A 22,310-nucleotide genomic window follows, 5' to 3' on the forward strand; every position below is an offset into this window, starting at 1 on the left:
GCTTAGCCAAGTAGAGCGTGCACCTGTATGCCCCATACAGCAGTTATTCTTCTAATATAGAAGGAACTATTAATAGGGACAAGCCAATGTTACATAATCACGTGTCATCGTGGATCAATATATAATAATTACAGGAAATCCTGTTATAACAGCAAATGTCACCTCCTATATTAACTTTCCCGATGTCCTCTATAAAGGTCAGATCTTCTAAAGGAGTTAACAATATTTCTGACACTGACAACCAGAGCTTGAAGTCTTCTCTCCCTTGTCTATGAAAATCTTAAAAGGGGTTGCCCGGTGGAAATTTTTTTGTGTTTAAATGAACTGGTGCCAGAAAGTTAAAGCAGATCTGTAAATTACTTCTATTTAAAAATCTTAATCCTTCCAGTACTTATTAGCAGCTGTATGCCACAGAGGAAATTCTTTTCTTTTATCATTTTTTTTTGTCTTGTCCACAGTGCTCTCCGCTGACACCTCTGTCTGTGTCAGGAACTGTCCAGAATAGCATAGGTTTACTATGGGGATTTTCTCCAGCTCTTGACAGTTCCTGATACGGGCATCAGGTGTCAGCAAGAGAACACTGTGGACAAGACAAAAAAGAAAATCAAAAAGAAAATAATTTCCTCTAGCATACAGCTGCTAATAAGTAGTGGACGAACAAATATTTTTTAATATACCGTAAGTAATTTACTAATCTATTTAACTTTCTGGCACAAGTTGATTTATAAAAAAAAATATATATATATATATATATATATATATATATATATATATATATATATATATATATATATATATATATATATATATAATAATAATAATAAAATAATAATAAAATAATAATAAAATAATAATAATAATAATAATAATAATAATAATAATAATAATAATAGTTTTCCACCGGAGTACCCCTTTAACCACTGGTTGATTCTGAATAATTTTTTCGAAAGAAGTTTGTAGAAATTTCAGACAGAATGTGAGCCTTCTTAATGTTAACCTGAATATCATTGAGATTGTTGTTCTTTCAGATTCTTCATTAGATATTTGAAAGCCACATAATAACTTAGGAAATTGTATTAAGATAATATCAGTTTTCCTTCCTGACCTCCTTTAATATTTGTGTTCCAGGTCAGGAGGTGACATCTCTAAGAGATTAGGACATCCTGTAAATGTACTTAGTAGTCTTCCTGTAGTCTTAAGGACTGAAATAATTGATTCTCTCTCGATGTTTTACACTCACCCTACCCACCTCAGAAGAGGCAACTTACAAACTAATAAAAGATTATACACTCACCTAGGGCTGGGCGGTATACCGGTTCATACCGAATACCGAATTTTTTGTGCTGCACAAAATTATTTTTAACCCATACCGCAATACCGGTTTGGCCCCTCCCCCTCGAGAATGAATGAATCAGCCCAGCGCTGTGCTGTCCCCACACGGGGAACTAATCCTATGTGACCTGCGAGCGCTGATCTGCACCCCCCCAATTAATTATTAGCCCAGCGCTGTCCCCATCAGGGTACTACTCACATGTCACCCACTGCGCTGCCCTCCTCATCCTGTTTGTTGCGGCCGCCGGCGCTGACACTCTATACCAGTGGTCTCCAACCTGCGGACCTCCAGATGTAGCAAAACTACAACTCCCAGCATGCCCGGACAGCCAACGGCTGTCTGGGCATGCTGGGAGTTGTAGTTTTGCAACATCTGGAGGTCCGCAGGTTGGAAACCACTGGTCTATACTGTGCGGTATCCATATGCCCGGGCTGCAAAAAATTAACAAAATTAACTTTAACTCGCCTCCCGTTGGTCCGGTACCGGCCTCACTTGTTTCTTGGGGACGGGAACGTCAGACAGCCGTCAGCCTATTACCGGCCACAGCGATGTTCCACCTCAGCTGGTGATAGGCTGAGCCCACTGTCATGTAAGGAGCCGGCCAGAGCTCCTTACATGAAAGTGGGCTCAGCCTATCACCGGCCGAGGCGGAACATCGCTGCGGCTTTGTGATAGACTGACAGCTCTCCGACGTTCCCGTCCCCAGCGTAAGGCCGACGTAGGTGCGTTAAAGTTTATTTTGTTTACCTTCTGCAGCCCGGGCATAGGGATACCACACAGTATAGAGTGCCAGTGCCTGCGGCCGCAACAAACAAGTCGAAGAGGGCAGCGCATGCAGGTGATATGTGAGTAGTGTATTTACCCCTATGGGGATGTGGGCTGATAATATGGGGGGGGGGGGGGGGGGCTAGGAAATACCGTTATATACCGTGGAACCGCAAAAAGTTTAAAAAATACCACGATACACACATTTAGCCATACCGCCCAGCCCTACACTCACCCTCCTTTGCAAAACACAGTGCTGCAGATCTCACTGACCAAAGGGCCTTGCTGTGCTGAGAACACGCAGATGTGTTGGATTTTTGGTAGCGCAATGTCATGAGGGTTGCAGGGTGCTATGTCATCAGTTTAGATTGTGATTTTTAGAATATGTTTTGCTCTGCCAGCCACACAAAATATTTGTATGGTTGTGTTCACCATTCTGGACAATCAAATAAAGTGTGGCTAGGAGTTGACAACAGCAGCTAGATAGGTTACTTTTATAGTTGGAATGTCAAACCAATTTGGACCTGCTCAAAAGTTCTTGGCATGAGAGTAAGAAAAGCAGAAAAATATTGGTGAGAACATAGAATGCCGAACAAGTTCTCTTAGGTAAAATTGGGAATAGGGATTCCTCAGGGGTGAAAACCTTTTGCAGGGGTTCCGCTATGGTATATAGGTTTGCAATTAGATTATTTTTGAATAACATTAATATAATGCAGCTACATATAGTGGCAAGGGTCATTCAGGACCTTAATTGAAACAATATAATCTATAAAAAGTAGGTTAGATCAGAATGGCACAATCATTCAGTAGCCCACAATGAGGTTACATAGAAGATACTAGAAAGCAGGAATGTCACAACATTGCCAAGATGAGTTATGCAGAACCCTGCATTCATTTTCCCTAATGTAACATTATTGAATCATCTATTTAACCTGCATCTGAGTCTCCAGGAAGGCTGTATAATTAATATTTCTTGACGCTGTATGTTGTAAATAATTTGCTTTACATCTGGTATGAGAATAATAAAATCAGCAGAAACTTTTATAAGTACCCAAGCTCTTGTATATAGTGGGATATTACTGTAATCTTACACATAGCGAGAGGGTGGTTATGCTCTCACTATAAAGATATATTGGTAATTTGATGACTAAATCAGGCCACAGACTCAGCAAACCTCACCAGTGGTTGATCCAGGTCATAGGTCTTATGGGAAAATGTAGCCAGGATCAAAAATTCATTATTGCTTTGTCTATTAGGACATCATATAGACATATGACTGGTGAGGGAAGAGGCCATGCTTGTAAAATATTTCCTCATCTGCAGCCCCCCCCATGCTGGCTCTGGCCCTTCATTGGTTTCTCTATACAAGCTTCTATAGACTCAAGCTTGCAGACTGAGCAGGGACTACCCTACTGGAAATAGGAATGGTACTATCCAGCTTTTGATGTATTTATAAATTTCCAGGAGGAATAACCAAGGAATGGCACAATGTAGATATCCGAGAAAAAAAATTGTTATACGGTAACTTCCGGCCTTCCTTAGAGATAAGTAAATGTCCGATAAGATTTGCTGAACCTAAGTTTAATGAATTGCTTCTTTAAAAAGTGTATCCAACTCCGGATGGTCTCATTCCAGACTCCTCCAGGAACTCTGAACACTTTGAAAGGACAAGACTAAATAAAACCACAGTCGATTTATTAAATCTGGGTTCGGCAGCTCTTAATGTAGATTTACTTAACGCTAGTCTTCCTATATTGCTTACATCAGTTTCTGCTGTAACTTACATCTCAGATGAGAGGACAATTATTTTTAGCAGTCGGGCTGTACCCATTTTTAGGTGTCACTTTGACTCGTCAATAAGTGTAGCGCATATATTATCACTTCATTAGCAGCAATGGATTCTATGCCCTGAAGTACCAAATATATAGATGCCAGTGTTTACTGTGTGCGCTCAGAATATCTGCCTATTTACAGGTATTGGCTTCCAATGTATTTCATGTTTCATCAAATACATAAATTCAATCAATGTTTTCATTTATGTAGATTATTAGGAGCAATTAAACATACAAATATTAGCACCCTGATGCTATCCTAATGACAGTTCTTCACAGTGCCAGTAATGGTGTGAACATGGACGTTATACAGTAGCCATGTGGATTTATCAGATGTTAAATCTCTTATTACATTAGAACACTCCGTTACATAAATTAGTCTTCCATAAGCTCCCAAATGTTGCTGTCACCAAAGGCCATCAAAAACAATCCTTTAACAGCTTTAGTTACCAGAGTTGTGATATCAATGTACTATTACAGAAAATGAAATTTGGTAGAGAATTACATTTAAATTGTGTAAAACACTTGACATCAACAAATGTGCTCTTACATTATCTGCCTTTTAGTGCAGTAAACTTATTATTTCAATCATTTAATGACAACTTAAGTGAGAACCGAATTAGAACCGGAGCACTGCAGCCATAGACACTTATCCCCTATCCTGATGATAGGGTATAAGCATCTAAATGTGGGGACCCCCCACGATCTCCCGGAGACCCAGCATTACCGCGGCTCTGCGCAGCTAATGCGCGTGTCATCGACCTCACTGAGGCCGATGACAATCCCCCCTCCATACAGCTCTATGGAAGAGGTGGGGATGCACGAATGCTGCATAGATATACATTCATCAGATTATACCAGAGCCAACAAACTGACCAGCCAGGACATTTCAGAAATGATCATAGCCACCTATCTCCACCCACAATCCAAGGAGATGTGGGGAGAAACCCTTTAAAAGGGTACTCCGCCCCTAGACATCTTATCCCCTATCCCAAAGATAGGGGATAAGATGTCTGATCGCTGGGGACCCCCGTGATCTCCCTGATGCACCCGGCGTTCGTTTAGAGTGTCGGGTGCATCGCCGGAGGCTCGTGACATCAGTCACGCCTGCTCGTGATGTCACGGTCATGCCCCCTTCATGCAAGTCTATGGAAGGGGGCGTGATAGCTGCCACGCCCCCTCCCATAGACTCGCAGTGAGGGGATGTGGCCGTGACATCACAACCGTGGCCGTGCACCGGATGTCTGGGGTGCCGCAGCCAAGATCACGGGGGTCCCCAGCAGCGGGACCCCTGCAATCAGACATCTTATCCCCTATCCTATGGATAGGGGATAAGATGTGTAGGGGTGGAGTGCCCCTTTAAGTATTCTGCCCTTCCCACCTACCAGGGCACAAAAAAAAAAAAAAGTCCAATCTAATGAATGGAAGCTGGTCCTCTGGAGCTGCTCCTGCTGGCACAAATGTTTATAACATATTCCATGGCACTGTACAAAGATCATCATTCACATCAGTGAGGCTCACAATGTATGTTCCAGATGAATTCCTCTACACCCCCCCCCCCCCCCAACATCTGTAATCAGGGGAGAGTCAGGACACCCCCAGGCATCAAAAAGTGAGTGGGTCCTGCCAAAGTCTCTAGGTTTGACAGAATATCTTTACAAACTGGTAACTTTTTGGGATCCATGAAACATTCATCAAATGATGAATTCAGGCACATCTTGTCAAGAATTTCTGTGCCCCCACAACAACAACTTCTGTAGTAACAAGTCAGAAACAAGACCACTTGTAAGAAAATTAATAAAGAATCTGTCTAAACCTTGCAACAAATATCTCAGAGCACATATAGAACGATCAGTTTTAAAATGCGCTAAATAAACTCGTTCATAAAGAAAACCGCTCGTATTAAGTGTTTTAATTCCCAACCTAAACCTAAGAAAGAAAAATATTAAAAAATTAAAAGATTTCATACACTGAAGAAATATTCTCCCAGGCAAAAAAACAGACTCTTCTAAAAGAAAGTATAGCTTCCAAATTACAACGTAAGGAGGCTTCACCCCAACAATAGTTCCACAGACCAGCCTAAACTGCTGCTATATATTTTTTATTGGGCTCCAACCTTATTATTTTCCCATGAATGTATCTTTGTTCCCAGTATGAGTAATCTTCATCTCTTGCAGCCAGATTTCTCCATTAAACTTGATTTGATGTTTAGTGTAACCAAAGCATCTCACAGGGGTGCAGCCACATAAGGGAGATTTAGGCGCGCTGTTATAAAGGACAAGGATTGTCTGTTTTCCTCAGAAAAAAGTAGAAACAGTTGGGGGTCATTTAAGACTACTCCAGTTTGATATAGGACGGTGACTGTACATGAATAATAATGAGAGCTTGGAGCCAACGTTGCCCCCTGAAAATGACGCCAGACAAGTGATGATAAAAATACTGTTCAAAAATAAAATGAATGGTTAAAGGTTAAAGTCACATGCCAATCTGTATGCACTACGATACTTCTTGTATATAAATGTCTTTATGACAAACAAAAAAAGCAGTTTATCAGCACAACTTTATTCTTTTCTAATGAAAAAGAGGTTTTCCACAGAGCAGAAAAGGGATAACTTTTTCTGCTACCCAGGACTCCACTTTTACCACTAGTCTCAGAAGTATACCTTCCAAGACAAGAGGGGACGGGTACAAATTCGTGACCATCGTATGTAGGTGAAACCACACCTGAGTGCATTGGCAGCCAGTTGTGATGACAATTTGGTACCTGTCCCCTTTAAAAAAATATTACCGTTTCTGCTCCCTAGATAACCCATTTAAAGGCCCCTATACACTTTAGACCATTAAGCAGTCCTACTAAGGCCGGTGAGTACAGAGGACAGTTGGCAAAATATATGGTGTCATATGTATGGGGACATTGGGACTTTGTAAGGCCATCTTTAGTTTGTTTTATATAATGTTTTGGGAAAGGCATTTCTGACTTCTCAAGACAAAATTCCATCTCTGGCTCTAAAAAAAAGAGCCATGACAGGCTCATGTTAAAGGACAAGCATAGTGCAGAAAAACCTTTCAAAGGATAGGGCATAAGTTTTAGATCATTGGGAGGAGATCATTGGGGGGGGGGGGGGGGGGGGGTTTGACCTCTGGAACCCCCCCGGGATCTTCTTCAAGGAACCCCGGGTCTCACCGGCAAAGGAGTGTGTTGACACCCGCACGAAGTGGCGGCTGACAAGTCCTCTCCAAGTGTCTTTATGGGAGAGCTGGAGATAGCCGAACTGCTCTACCATAAAGATACATGGAGGGTGTCTGTCTACCACCGGTTAGCGCAGGGGGTTGGCACACCCTGCTTCCAGGCAGAGCTGGCGTCCTGTGCAGAAGGTCACAGGGGGTCTCAGCAGTCGGACCCCCCCCCCCCCCCCAAATCTAAAACTTATGCTATCATATGGATAGTGGATACGTTTTTTGACAGCCTGTTACAGCTCCATAGAATACAATGCAATCATGAGCACATGGCCTCAGAATGACAACTGAAGCTAACAGAATTGATAGTAGGCCTTCAGCTTATGACTTTAGCTTCAAATAATAGGATTTGGGTCATTTTAATACAATGGTGGAAATCCCAGGAGAAAAACACAAGTACACAGGATATCTGCAACCATCTTAATGGGTCATCCAGGAATAGAAAGAGTGAGCCGATTTGTTTCAAAAACAGCACCACAACTGTCCTCAGGTTGAGTGTGGTATTACACCTTGGCTTCATAGACTTCAAGTGAACTGAGCTGCAATATCATACACAACTTTTTTTTTTTTTTTTTTTTTTTTTTAAGAAATCAGCTCTATTTTTATAATCCTGATTAAACCCTTTAAATTGGGATCTCCCTAACCACATCGACCCCAGAGGGAAAAGCCAAGACAGCCCAGCACAGCATCCACGAAGAACCAGAATAATCATGTTGCCACAATTACTCAGCCTGAAGAAGCGATGGAAACAAACGTATTACCCAGCTTGTCATGTTCAGGGTGTGACAACCAACTCTGCCTGAACAGATTACCAACTAAAGTAAACAACCCCTTCATTTGGGAGATCTCAATCACTTCAACATCCATTCATCACTGCTAATCTCTGGGACACCAAACGCAGCAGCAGTGCCCGTCCCTGGACAATCCCAATCAAACTTCACGACATCTCCGCAGCCTCCGTTACATGGTGGTTACAACAGCCGAGGTCATTAATATGGTAACAACATGCAATTGTTGTAAATGGCTGCTGACACCTACACTTGTCACCAGTGCTTATTCCTCACCCCTGCAAGTTACTCGGGAGGATTGACTTCAATGTATTATATATGTTAGTGTGGATGATGTTTACCAACCACCGCCGACAGAAGGGAAAGACCAGGCCGATCATCGCTCAACCATTGCTTCAAATACCAGCAAAATACGAAAAAATAAAAATAAAAAAAAGGTTATTAGGAATTCAGTTAAGGACACCAAAAACACAAACCATAGTGAAACCAATAAATTCCAAATGGTAATGAATATTTATTAACATACTAAAAAAAAAAAAATTATATATATATATATATATATATTTCACAAAATATATATAAAAATCACAAAAGCAGAAGGGTACAAAGTATGCACAGGCAGAAAATAGAGGGGCGAGTATAATGATGATGCAGGTGTATTCCTGGAAATGTATCACTATAAATGTATAAAAAAAATATATACATATGGAAATTGAAAACTTGATGAGGCCCCGATATACAAAGGGTATCTATACAAGTATATGCCAAATAATTAAAGAACTACAACTCATATCACTATTGGAAATACGCATAACAAATATCACAACAAGGGAGCATAAGGTATCACAGTATTCAATGGCAGCATTATGATGTACATAGAAGATACATGACCATGCACCCTATAAGGAACACATCTCACCTCTAACCCCAAACACGTTTTTCGCTAGGTCGCTTCCTCAGGGGGGTGCGATTTCATTTAAGTAGTTTCTTAGCTATACCAGTTTCTGGGAAAGCTGTGTGGCAGACAATATTGTGGATACCATTATGACTCCTTCAAAAAGGGACCTGCACGAGATGCAGATTTATTCAATAGTTGGATGGATTGGGCATCATTGCTGGGTGTCAATAAAGCACGGCATGGTACACCATAGGTGTTAATGGAAAGTACTAGACCAGTGTTTCCCAACCAGGGTGTCTCCAGATGTTGCAAAACTACAACTCCCAGCATGTCTGGACAGCCTTTGGCTGTCCAGACATGCTGGGAGTTGTAGTTTTGCAACACCTGGAGGCTCCCTGGTTGGGAAACACTGTACTAACCATCTTAAAAGGGAACCTGTCCTCATTCTCATTCTGCCTAAACCACAAATCATTGGGGTGGTCCCCAGTGACTTCTGCATGCTCCACCAGCCTTGACCGATACAGTAGCGTTTCCCAATCAGGGTGCCTCCAGCTGTTGTGAAACCAACTCCCAGCATGCCCGGACAGGTTCTAGACTCAAACAGGGAGAGCTCTATCACTTTATATCGCTTGGAACTAAAGCCATGATCAAACATCTACTCATATCCCAAAGGTTAGAATAAAAACAACTACAAAGTAATAGTAACCAAAGCTAAAGTAGTAAAAAGGGAACGACTTTATGAACAGCCGGCTTCAGTCTCAGCACCCTGCTTTCAATAATACAAGACACTAGAACTGAAGGGGCGGCAGCACTATATGACCTTTCAATTCCATTATTCTTTATTATTAAAACCCCTAAATAATCATTTTCCTATTAGGAATCTCTCCGCCATTCTGTTGTGCAAAGGGCAAAGTAAGAAAACAATGCAAAAAGCACTTAGTACCTCCAACCATTATCTATTCTAATTGAGGGAAGCAATGCAGGGCCTGAACTCCCCAGACTGCCATCAAACTTGGAAACAAGTAGGTTTAGACTTTTCAGAGATTTGCATTGTTGGGACTTGCAGACATTTCCATCAGCTTATGAAAATGCTGCAGGATTACCGGAGCCCGACTGCTCCTCTGCCCCACGGTGCACAGTAACTGGATGCATACAATAACTTCACGTGGAAACCTTCTCTTATTTGCATTTTATGCAAACAGCTAATTTTGCATGCACAATGTAGGCTTTGTTCTTTTATTTTAGTTTTTAGTTTTTTCAGCAGCAGCGATTCCATAATCTGGGCTTCATTGGCATGCAAAAGACTTGGTAAGGAGAGAGGCAAAATGATATTCTCATTCTTGGTACTTTACAGGGACAGCGCATGGGGAGCCTATACGGTAGTGTTTCTCAACCAGTGTACCTCCGGCTGTTGCAAAACTACAACTCCCAGCATGCCCGGACAGCCGTTGGCTGTCCGGGCATGCTGGGAGTTGTAGTTTTGCAACAGCTGGAGGCACACTGGTTGAGAAACACTGCTATAGGGCGTTGCTGTTCCAGAGAAAGTGAGATTATCACGGCGTTTCCAGATTCCAGTCCTAAACAGTCACTCATGCTGCTTTTTATTATTATATATAAATATTTTATTCATTTTTTATTTATTTATTTTATTATTTATTTATTTAATTTACAAAATCGACGAAGCAAAAACATTATTCACAATTTTTTTAAGAGCACAAAAAAAATAAAAAAATAAAAGACCCTTGTGATGGATGTGTTTAACAGAGGCTTCTAAAAGAAACCATAAGACCGAACTGCTCGTTTCTGTAGTCTGTGCCGCTTTGCGTTTTTTACCTGGATAGGATAGTGTAGCCCTCTGCTCTATTCTGCACAGCAAAAAAAAAACGTAATGCGTCACTTGCCACGTCAATCCATCTTAAAAAGGTATTCTAGGAAAAAACATTTTTTCATAGATAGAGAATATATCTCTCTCTCTCTCAACTGGTTCCAGAAAGTTGACTGGATTTGTAAATTAGGAGTAGTTATATGTAGCTCAACCACAAAAAATTAGCGAGGTTAACTAAAGCTCTCCCTCCCCCAGAGAGATGGAATAAAAAAAGTAAATAAAGGTTATTAATCCTCAGCTCAATATTTGTAAATTACTTCTGTTAAAAAATCTTAATTCTTCCAAAAATGATCAGCTGCTGAAGTTGAGTTGTTCTTTTCTGTCTGGCAACAGTGCATCTCTGCTTGTCTCGGGAAGAGGTTTGCTATGGGGATTTGCTTCTACTCTGGATAGTTCCCGAGACAGGTGTCATCAGAGAGGACTTGGACAGAAAAGAACAACTCAAATTCAGCAGCTCATAAGTACTGAAAGGATTAAGATTTTTTTTTTTTTATAGAAGTCATTTACCGATCTGTTTAACTCTATGGAGCCAGTTGAGATATATATACACACATATTGAGATATATATATATATATATATATCAATATGTTTTTTCCTGGATAACCCCTTTAAGTTTCTAGGCAAAGTACAGGCTGCCCTTAAATTATCAATTTTTAAGCTGGATCCATCTGAAGAAGTGTTTCCTTTTAATAGCTGGAGCTAGCAAATGGTTAAACGGATATAATGGATGTGAAAGGAGCCTGTGTAAAAACCTGGTGGGTGCCAATCTGCTTTAATAAGTCACCGCTGGGCACTATGGGGGAGATTTATCAATACCTGTGTAGAGGAAGAGCGCTGCAGTTGCCCATAGCAACCAGTCAGATCACTTTCATTTTTGAAGAGACCTGTGAAAAATGAAAGAAGCGATCTGATTGGTTGCTATGGGAAACTGCACAGTTCTTCCTCTACACAAGTTTTGATATATATCTCCCCCTTTATGTTGGGCGGCTCTGCTAAGCACGCTTGGTAGAGCAGAGCAGAAAGTGCGTTCTGCGATATCCCAATGTGTGGGATCTATGGCTTCTGTAGGGCCAACCTATGGCAAAAACAAGGCATCCCCAATGTGGTAACGGCTCCGCTCTGCCATCTCTGTATCCACTCTATCATTTTATACGGGATATTAGACTATATATAATCTGTTTAAAGTGTAACACTTGACATAAAGCTGTAAATTGCCAAACTCAGCAGCAGAGCAATGCGCTTCGAGAACGCAGCCAAGCGTCACGCAGGGCGCAAGTGTAGCTATGTCATGACAATACCCCATGGGCTAAGGGACACATGTGGAGCCCGAGGGATAGTCAGGCCCGCTGTCCCCCCCAGCATCACCACAGTGGGATCTCGATCATCTCTTATTTCCACATGACCAGGCAGTACACAGCTCTGCAGGAACCAGCAATGTGAAGGGCAAACGGCATAATTAGTTCAATTACTGTTTTCCCACCACACTGCAACTTTATTCATCCAGACGTACAAGACAAAAGCTCGTTAGAATCTCTGCGGAGAAGGCTTGGTAAATCCCGAAAACTGGGATTACACCTAGGAACGGGCATATGGGCTGGAAATTAGCGCTCTTCGCTGCCATTAATGGAGGGCATGATGAATCGGAGAGATCTGTATATGCTGGTGCTATATAGGAAACAGTGCTGTATTATTTAACCCTTTAACAGCACTCAAACCTATAAGGAGCCTATCAGGCAGCTGGATCTCCCACTGGCATTACTGCTACTGACTGCTAATCCCTACACAAATAAACAATAAGCACCAGACTATGGAACTTTTAGCAATCTCCAACTCAGTGGATCTGTAGGGGTTGTGAAACTAAAACTCCCAGCATGGCCGGAGAGCCAACGGCTGCCCAGGCATGCTGGGAGTTGAAGTTTCGCAACAGCTGGAGAACCAAAGGTTGAAGACCACTGCATTCTTGTTAGATAGAAGACTACTAAGGTAGAGCCCTAACAAGTCACTAGAAAACAAAGTCTTCCTGCAGGTTGGATGGCAAGGCATCTCTTATAGCAGTGTTTCCCAACCAGCGTGCTTCCAGCTGTTGCAAAACTACAACTCCCAGCATGCCCGGACAGCTGAAATAAAATATTTATAGATAATAAAAAGCAGCATGAGTGACTGTTTAGGACTGGAATCTGGAAACGCCGTGATAATCTCACTTTCTCTGGAACAGCAACGCCCTATAGCAGTGTTTCTCAACCAGTGTGCCTCCAGCTGTTGCAAAACTACAACTCCCAGCATGCCCGGACAGCCGAAGGCTGTCCGGGCATGCTGGGAGTTGTAGTTTTGCAACAGCAGGAGGTACACTGGTTGAGAAACACTACCGTATAGGCTCCCCATGCACTTTCCCTGTAAAGTACCAAGAATGAGAATATCATTTTGCCTCTCTGTTTTGCAACAGCTGGAGGCACGCTGGTTGGGAAACACTGTCAATTACATGGACTTGAATTAAGGTAACGCACTGTGTAGTAGAGCATCCATTATTCGGAGGTCAGGTGAGCCAAGTTAGCCCTCTTGATAAAAGATACAGCCCCCCCTAAAGAATCTACGTCTGCATACAAACAAAATATTTGGGGCTGCACTGTTTACGCGTCCTGATCATTTGTCACATGACGGGTTCTACCTGGCGTCCATCGTAAAAACCACAGCCGGCACCTGAAGGTTGCCAAGGACAAAGTTAGCCCTGCTACATTTGAAGACAGCAGCTTTTCTTTTTTATTTTCTTTTTTGCTCATCCTCAGACGCAGCAATCTCTTTTGCCATAGAACCGATAATGAGCCGTCCTGAGGGTGTAAGGCAAAGTAGTCATTTACGATTAACCCTTTTGTATGCCTAGAAAAACGACAGGAGTTGTCTTATTTGGGCGGGACAGGTTTAGGCTGCCTGGTAGGTATTTTTTTTTTTTTTTTGCGTTTCCCCAAATAATATAAAAAACACTATGTAAACACAGCCTGATGGGTAAGTATCCAGTTAAAGGTAACTCACCCTGGGCATGCTCATCCCTTGATCTGAGAAGGTGTGAACAATCACTCCCAACAGGACATCACCACTATTATGTTCTCAGTGAATGTAGCCATCCTCTTAACCCTTCCCATGCCGGAGTAAAGCCTCCTCTGCTCCCCTATAGTTAGGCACTACTTTATAGTGTTACCACCACAATGACTGGCACCCCCATAACCATCCCGACCATTACCTGCCAATGATGAGCCGAAGCCGCAGCTGAGCAGCAGTGCCAGCCCCAGTAGCAGAGCGGAGGACAGAACCCTGGGGCCCCGGACTGAAGTCATCGCTCCTCGGCCACACTCCAGGCTTTCTCCCTGCTGGATCTTCTCGCATACAGAACAAGAGCCCCGGCCCCCTCCTCCCTGGCAGCTGGGGGTTCAGGCGGCGATGCCAGTGGGTGCAGCGCCCAGTCCGCTACTCTGGGTGCAAATCCACTTCCAAGTAGTTTCCAAGCGTCCGGGAAAGTGCAGGAGAAAGCCGCAAATCAGGGGCAGCTAGCCGGGCATGGGCTATGCATCTCCTGTGCCCACTCTGTAGAGATTCCGGGTGGCAGATCCCGGTGGTGCCCTCCCAAGCCCTGGTAAGTATAATCCAGACCAGAAGAAGCAGCAGCACTCCCGATGGTTCGGTCACAAGTGCAAGGTCTTTATTGATCCTCGTGTTGTACGGTCACTACTTTGCAGGGGATCCGGGGGACGGTTCGGGTCCACGACCCTTCATCAGGCTATGTGAAGGAAAAGCAGGTAAAGAGGTAGATTAGGCAGAGCATGTAGTGTGCGCCCCGGTGTACCGGGAAAAGTCAGGGGGAGCATGTCTATGGAACTAGTGATACTTCCTATGAGCGGCCGGCGGCGGGGATGGGAGAAGCCGCGCTTACCTGCAGGGCCGGGCGCTCTATAACACTGCGGTGTGCGGCTCCTGGAGGATGTGCGCTCCCTAAATACACATACACGATAGAGCGGCCGTCCACAGCCGGGGGGCGGGGCACCAGAGACTTGGGCGGGATGGGCGTGTACCGGGGCGGGGACAGAGGGGAAAGATGCTGGGCAGAGGAGAAACGGAGGCGGGGTCATTACTAGAGGGGCGCGGCTCAGCGCAGCCAGACACATGAAGAAGGGAGGGGCTAGTGAGAATGGACAGGGAAGGCGGGACACAACATCGAGACGTCAAAAAGTGTGGAACAAGACGGTAGAGAAGTGTTTTCCAACCAGTGTGTCTCCAACTGTGGTAAAACTACAACTCCCAGCATGCCCGGACAGCCAACCGCTGCTGGGAGTTGTACTTTTGCTACAGCTGAGCTTAAAAGAAACTGAGCCTATGGCAAACCCGATGGTCATCGTACAAGTACCAGCATATCCAGCGGTCACTATATGGGTTATGTCTATATCTAGGACTAGGACCTCAGAATTTGGAATCCAAACCAGCAGCGGGACCAGAAAAGAGAATAACTAGAATGGAAGGACTTGCACCTTTTTCTGTCATTTGGACCCAAACTTTCAGCTCCTGTGTAGAGAAACTTCTCCCTCCCTGTCACTTTTTGCTATAGCTCCTATACAGTTTACATGCTTTTCCCTTCCTGCCATGGATTTTATGCTGCAGATTTTACGCTGCATATTTCACTGTAAACTAAAAGATTGAACACAGCTACAAATCTGCAGCTTCAAATCTTGAGCATCAAATATCCACAAAATACTGTGCGTGTGAATACACCCTAAGGGGAATTCTTATTTCAGAAATGTATCCCCAGTGCTAGGAATCCCCATAGAGAATCCCCATTCATTTAAAGGGGGGCACAACTTACCTGAGTTCTCTGGATCAGTGGGGGTCTTTACGCTTTATCACTCATCCAGATAATAGGGGATAACTTTCTGAAATATGAATCAGTGGGGCATCTCACCACCACCTGCGTACCAGGACAGAATTGACCAAGGACCCTTTTTGATCTATCGTGTATATGTCTTGCCTGGGCCATGTGACCTACGATATTGCTCGCACCTCTATAGTAACAGTCTCTAATTGGCCTCAACATATCCTCAATATATCCCCACACCTCTTGTTTGAATAGTTATTGTGTAATTTTATGTCTGATACTTGTCTTTGTTTGTACCCCATAATTGTAAGCGCTGCGGAATCTGTAGGCGCTATATAAATAAATCTCTCCGAGAACTCTCTCCTTGACCCCTTACAGTCTGGTTTCCGCTCCCTTCACTCCAGAGAAACGGCCCTAACCAAAGTCACTAACGATCTTCTGACGGCCAAATCAAATGGAAATTTCTCTTTACTGATTCTCTTGGACCTGTCTGCAGCTTTTGACACTGTGGATCACCAACTCCTCCTCAGTAGTCTCCGCTCCATCGGTCTCAAGGACTCTGCTCTCGCCTGGTTTTTCTCCTATCTCTCTGGCCGCTCCTTAAGCGTCTCGTTTTCTGGCTCTACTTCTTCTCCTCTTCCCCTTGCAGTCGGGGTTCCCGAGGGATCGGTCCTGGGTCCTCTACTCTTTTCATTCTACACATCCCCCATTGGAATAACAATCAGTAGATTTGGTTTCCAGTACCACCTCTTTGCTGATGACACCCAACTCTATACCTCTTCCTCCAACATCACCCCTGCACTCCTACAGAATACCAGTGACTGTCTCTCTGCCGTCTCAGACATCATGTCCTCTTTGTATCTGAAACTAAATCTTTCTAAAACAGAACTTCTTGTCTTTTCTCCATCAACTGATACTGTACCTAACCCTGACATTTCCATCTCGGTATGTGGTACTACCATAACTCCCAGGCAGCAGGCTCGCTGTCTTGGAGTTATACTTGACTCTGATCTGTCTTTCACTCCCCATATTCAGTCTCTTTCACGTCCTTGTCACCTGCATCTCAAAAACATTTCAAGAATCCGCCCGTTTCTCACTATTGAAACTGCTAAAACTCTCATTATTGCTTTGATTCACTCCCGCCTCGACTACTGTAACTCTTACTAATAGGCCTTCCTTTCTCCAAACTCTCTCCTCTCCAGTCCATCCTTAATGCCGCAGCCAGACTCATCTTCCTCTCCAGCCGCTACACCGACGCCTCCTCCCTGTGCCAGTCACTACACTGGTTACCAATTCAGTCCAGAATACAGTACAAAATCCTCAGTCTCACACACAAAGCTCTCCACAATGCTGCACCTCCCTACATCTCCTCTCTCATGTCCGTCTACCATCCTACACGTTCTCTCCGATCTGCTAATGACCTCACACTAACATCTTCTATAATCCGAACTTCTTATTCCCGTCTCCAAGACTTCACTCGTGCTGCACCGATTCTCTGGAATGCTATCCCTCAATCCCTCAGACTCAACAACAGCATCCATAGTTTCAAACATAGCCTAAAAACACATCTCTTCAGACAGGCCTATAACAGTCTCTAATTGGCCTCAACATATCCTCAACATATCCCCAACATATCCCCAACATATCCTCAATATATCCCCAACATATCCTCAACATATCCTCAATATATCCCCACACCTCTTGTTTAATAGTTATTGTGTAATATTATGTCTGATACTTGTCTTTGTTTGTACCCCATAATTGTAAGCGCTGCAGAATCTGTAGGCGCTATATAAATAAATAAATAAATCAAATAATATATACGTATAATGGCCGGATGAAGCACTAGACAGTGCGAAACGGAGCTTGTCGCCTATCTGTATCCCCCCGGTGTCCTGTCCCTCTCACTAATATGTATTTTGTATAAAGAATAAATACGTTTTTCTTTGAAGACGAGAAATGTTGAGTGGCCGGTTCTTCACTACATCCTCTTACTATTGCAACCTGAGCCCCACCACACGTCAGGAACAGCAGCAGGAGCACAGCATTAAGCCTACTGTCCCCATTCCAGAGTTGCCGAACACATTTCTTCTATCATATCCATGTATACGAATAATGTTGATAGCTACTGCGTCAGACGCTATGTGCTACTGCAGTGACATGTTTTACTTGGACCATGTGACCCGTTATACAGTACACATGTTTTTCTAGCTAATACCCAGGTTGTCAAATCATCTTACATCTTTTATGCCCTTGTCGGTAACTGTATGCTGGTTGTGCCTTAACATCAGAAATCACATTCAGCCATCCATTATGGTACAACACGTTTGCCTTTATGTACTTTGTTTATGTATATTTCTAGGGATGAACAAATCAAACTTGATGAATCCAAATTCCTTACGAATTTCAGGAAAAATTTGATTTGCAAAGAATGCGAATATCGCCGCGATTCTATTGCGCAAATCGCTTCATTAAACTCCATTTAGTGCAGTCCAGGCTCCAGGGCATTTAAAATGGCAGATCCACATGTGAGGACATGGGGCAAGGTGTCCTGGGAAGGCGGGAACAAGGGTCGGCGGGATGACCCTGAATCACATGCAGGATGCAGCCTATCAGCAGCCAGTCACCCCTGTGATGTCACAGCCCTATGTAATCGGCAGCCATATTCCGGCTAGTCACTTCTTTCATTACACTGCAGAGAGATAGGACAGACAGCCTGTGTGTGTTACACAGAAAAGCTTTTTTACAGAAGCGATTCACCTCCTAGTCACTACAGCATTCTATTACAGAGAGGGACAGAGAGCAGTGTGTTGCACAGAACAGCAGCGATTCACCTCAAGCCCAAATCCTGCCTAGAAGCACTGACAGAGAAGGGAGTGAGACTGAGAGAGAGAGTACAATTTTGGGTGTAGAACACAGGGGCTATTTGCTGCAGAACTGGTGTGTACTGCTGGTGTTTTACACAAATACTTTTTTAAGCGTACAGGAGCGCATTGTCCTCCCCTCTTAAGTGCATACCACATACGTACATCTAAGTGGGGTACTATTTTGTTCCTGTTAAAGTCTTAAGGGCTTAAATACTGTGAAAGGCCAGCCAAAAGCACACTGCTGGTGTTGTAGACAGATACTGTTTTAAGCGTACTGGAGTGCATTGTCCTCAGAGTTCCCCTCACTCAGGTTTATGGAACAGACTGTTGCAAAAATGTTTACAACCTAAACTGCCCCCCCCCCCCCACCCTTTTAAATCCACCCTCAATTAACATTTCCATAGAGCGGGGAGTGAGAGCAGCCGCTCTCGAGACACAGTGGCACACAGGTGGGTGGCGACTAGTTTCGCGTCATCTGACGCTTCTTCCGGCCAGGTGTGATGCACACACCTGGCCGGAAGAAGTGTCAGATGAAGCAAAACTAGTCGCCACCCACCTGTGTGCCCCTGCTCTCACTTCCCGCTCTATGGAAATGTTCCTGTTTCTTGCTGCTACTATTTCTTATGGAATAAACATCTGATTACCCTGGAACATGCCATGTGGTGAGTGCGATTCTTTTCCTACTTCTTGCCTTTGAAGTCTTATTTTTTTTTTAGGTTGACCACAAGTCCTCTTTACACAGTTACTACCACTATTCCCTGTTTGCCCTTTAGTCCTAGACACCAACCTATTTTTCAGCCAACTATCAGTGAATCCCCAGTAAACATGCACGTATGCATTTGCCGATGCCAAGCCTTAGTCAAGGATTAGATGACAGATTGTGTTGTTCATTTCAGTTCAGCTACATTCATTTTTTGTCATCATTTACAAAATTATACAGTCTTAACATATTGACATGTGGTTCAATGGGATAGCACTAAGAATCCTGGGCTCAGCTATGAGCTAAGAAGCAAGTATCATGTTTTTATGTTTCTATCAGCGATCTGCCTATGTGTGCCGCTCTGAGCTAGATATAGAGCCGACGGAAGTGAAAAACCCGGCACAGTTTACACTTGTCTTGTGAATTTTAGCATAACTCCATTCAGTTACATAGTATGAATAATTCTTCTTAACTCTGCATGATTGATGTACAGGGCTCACTGCTTAAATGGCCACTATCACCAAAACTATATATTTAAAACCAATAGAGCCATAGAAAATAAGTATATCTCTAATACTATTTCATCATTTTTTTCCCACAGTTTACCTAAGAAAACTGCTCCTATAAAAGTGGCCACTAGAGGTCCTCATAAAATGTCCCTCACCTGTCAATATGGTCTTTCCCAATGTGGCAACAGCAGCTCTCAGTCAGAATACAGAAAGTGAAAGCGGCCTGTGTGCGCTCCCTGTGTGAGGATCTCCGAACACACAGAGAGCAGAGTAGAGCAGGCAGTGAGTGCGCTGCTGTGATTGGCTGAGAGGAGGCCACACCCCCTCTGCAGCTCCAGTGAGAGAAGGTGAATGATTGCAGAGTGCAGTGCTCTGTCCATAGCATAGAGAAGGAGCAAGTATGACAGTATATTCACCCTCATACAGCAACGTGTACCCCAGTAGTAAGGAGATGGGGAGGGGGTTTGTTACAATGTGCCAGCCCAGTAGTAAGGAGATGACAAGGGGAGGGGGTTTGTTACAATGTGCACCTCAGTAGTAAAAAGATGTCATAAGGAGGAGGTTTGTTACAGTGTGCCAGCCCAGTAGTAAAGAGATTACATGAGGAGGAGGTTTGTTACAGTGTGTCACCCCAGTAGTAAGGACATGGCATGAGGAAGGAGGTGTTACTGTGAGTTATCAAAGTGTGATCCCAGTAGTAATGAGATTACATGAGGAGGTTTGTTACAGTGTACCAGCCCAGTAGTAAGGAGATGGCATGAGGAAGGAGGTTTACTGTGTGTTATCAGTGTGTCACCCAAGTATTAAGGAGATTACATGAGGTGGAGGTTTGTTACAGTGTGTCACCCGAGTATTAAGGAGATTACATGAGGAGGAGTTTTGTTACAGTGTTTCACCCCAGTAATAAGGAGATTACATGAGGTGGAAGTTTGTTACAGTGTGTCACCCGAGTATTAAGTAGATTATATGAGGAGGAGGTTTGTTACAGTGTTTCACCCCAGTAATAAGGAGATTACATGAGGTGGAGGTTTGTTACAGTGTGTCACCCGAGTATTAAGGAGGTTACATAGGAATATGGTTTGTTACAGAGTCACCCCAGTAGTAAGCATGGGAAAGCTGGATAACATGCATGTTGACAGCCATATTGCTTGTCATTTAGCTTTACTACATAGTAGAGGCCTGCATTGGGATTGGAATCCGCAGAACGCAACCCTTGATGTGCGGGCAGTCAGAAGGCTGCTGTAGGCAGGCGCGGGTGGTCAGGCGCAAATCCTGCACCACCATGGCAGCCTCAATATAAGTCCGACTCAGTGACTGTTTCACAGTGCTCCTCCCAGTCCTATCTTCTCCCTCTGCTGCCACTGCACCGCCATTTTGTGGCGCGCTCAGCCTGGCCTGGAGGATAGTTTACTCTGTACTCTATCACCAATGTGACTCACAATTCACACACACAGTGCGCTGTGCTGCGGCCCCGGCTGGGTATGTGACTGCATCCATCAGTGATCCTCCTAACCAGGGCCTCTGTCTGCACTGCTATTCACATAGGGGTAAGTGCACCGCAGAGCATTGCACCCTAGTCTGAAGTGCAGACTAGAATGCAATGCTCTGCATATACCCTCACCTGTATAGGAATGAACATACACACACTGCTATACACATGGGGGGGGGGGGAGGGGGTATGTGCAGACTGCAGAGCATTGCACCCTAGGGACTTCTTTAGACCCTAGGCCTAGGGTGCAATGCTCTGCAGTCTGCACATACCCCCCATGTGTATAGCAGTGTGTGTGCATTCCTATACAGGTGAGGGTATGTGCAGAGCATTGCATCAGTCAGTGACCCAGGGCCTCTGAGTCTGCACAGTCACTGCTATGCTACACACACTACTATACATTGGGAGTATGTGCAGAGCATTGCACTCTAGAATCTGTACATTCCTGTTAGCGGGTGGAATTGGACAAAAAAATCAACCAGTCCTGCGCAGGGCTCTACTACATAGTGTATAAGGAGAACAGCAGGCAAACTCCAGTAATCCTTCTTCCTCTCTGTGTAACATGTGCAGCACAAAACGATAGAGGAATAGGTTACAGAGCAGAGTGCAGTGATTGGCTGACAGCTCAGTGACACACAGTGAGGGAGGAAGTTTAGTCATGTGCAGTGAGGGCAAGAGAGGGACACGCCCCCTGCCATAGAGAAGATGGAAATTCAGTGTGAATTGTTATAAGCTGATTTAAAAAGAAATACAGAAGCTAGACACATAAAAGTTATATGAACATGATCAGGATGAAAGAAAAATAGAGAAAAAAAACCAGGGAGCGGTGCTTTCAAAACAACCAGATTCTATGGACAGTAAAAATCAGGATTAGGGAAAAGAGGGTTCTAGGATGTGACTCACCTGGTGTAGGTGGGGATCTCTGTTTTAGGGAAATCACCACAAACACCTCCAGAGCCACGTCCGCGTATAATCAATCAATTTTCACTTCTCCACCGAATTGGTATCCAAATGAGGAGATCGCAGGGGTGTCCAGATATACCACAGGTAGATCCGTAGTAAGTTAGCATATATAAAGAGAAAAAATTCCCAAGCGCTCAGAGAAGTACTAGGATTATCAATTACAGTATCTTAAAAGTAAGGACTTACTC

The 22,310-nt window shown here is 43.8% G+C and overlaps 1 protein-coding gene across 3 annotated transcripts in view; it reads right to left on the reverse strand.

Moving 5' to 3' along the window:
- Window positions 1-14,947, reverse strand: part of UNC5B (unc-5 netrin receptor B) — a 180,335-nt gene extending 165,388 nt beyond the window's left edge. The window contains exons 1-2 of one of the 3 annotated variants that reach the window (XM_056530737.1): window positions 14,662-14,947; window positions 13,975-14,508 (exon numbers count right to left, since the gene is read on the reverse strand). In XM_056530737.1, the coding sequence (XP_056386712.1) occupies window positions 13,975-14,068 (94 nt within the window). In that variant the 5' untranslated portion in view covers window positions 14,069-14,508; window positions 14,662-14,947. The other 2 variants (XM_056530739.1, XM_056530738.1) reach the window with 2 other exon arrangements.
- Window positions 14,948-22,310: the final 7,363 nt, after the last annotated feature.

This window comes from Hyla sarda, chromosome 7, assembly GCF_029499605.1.
Source record: "Hyla sarda isolate aHylSar1 chromosome 7, aHylSar1.hap1, whole genome shotgun sequence".
NCBI lineage: Eukaryota > Metazoa > Chordata > Amphibia > Anura > Hylidae > Hyla > Hyla sarda.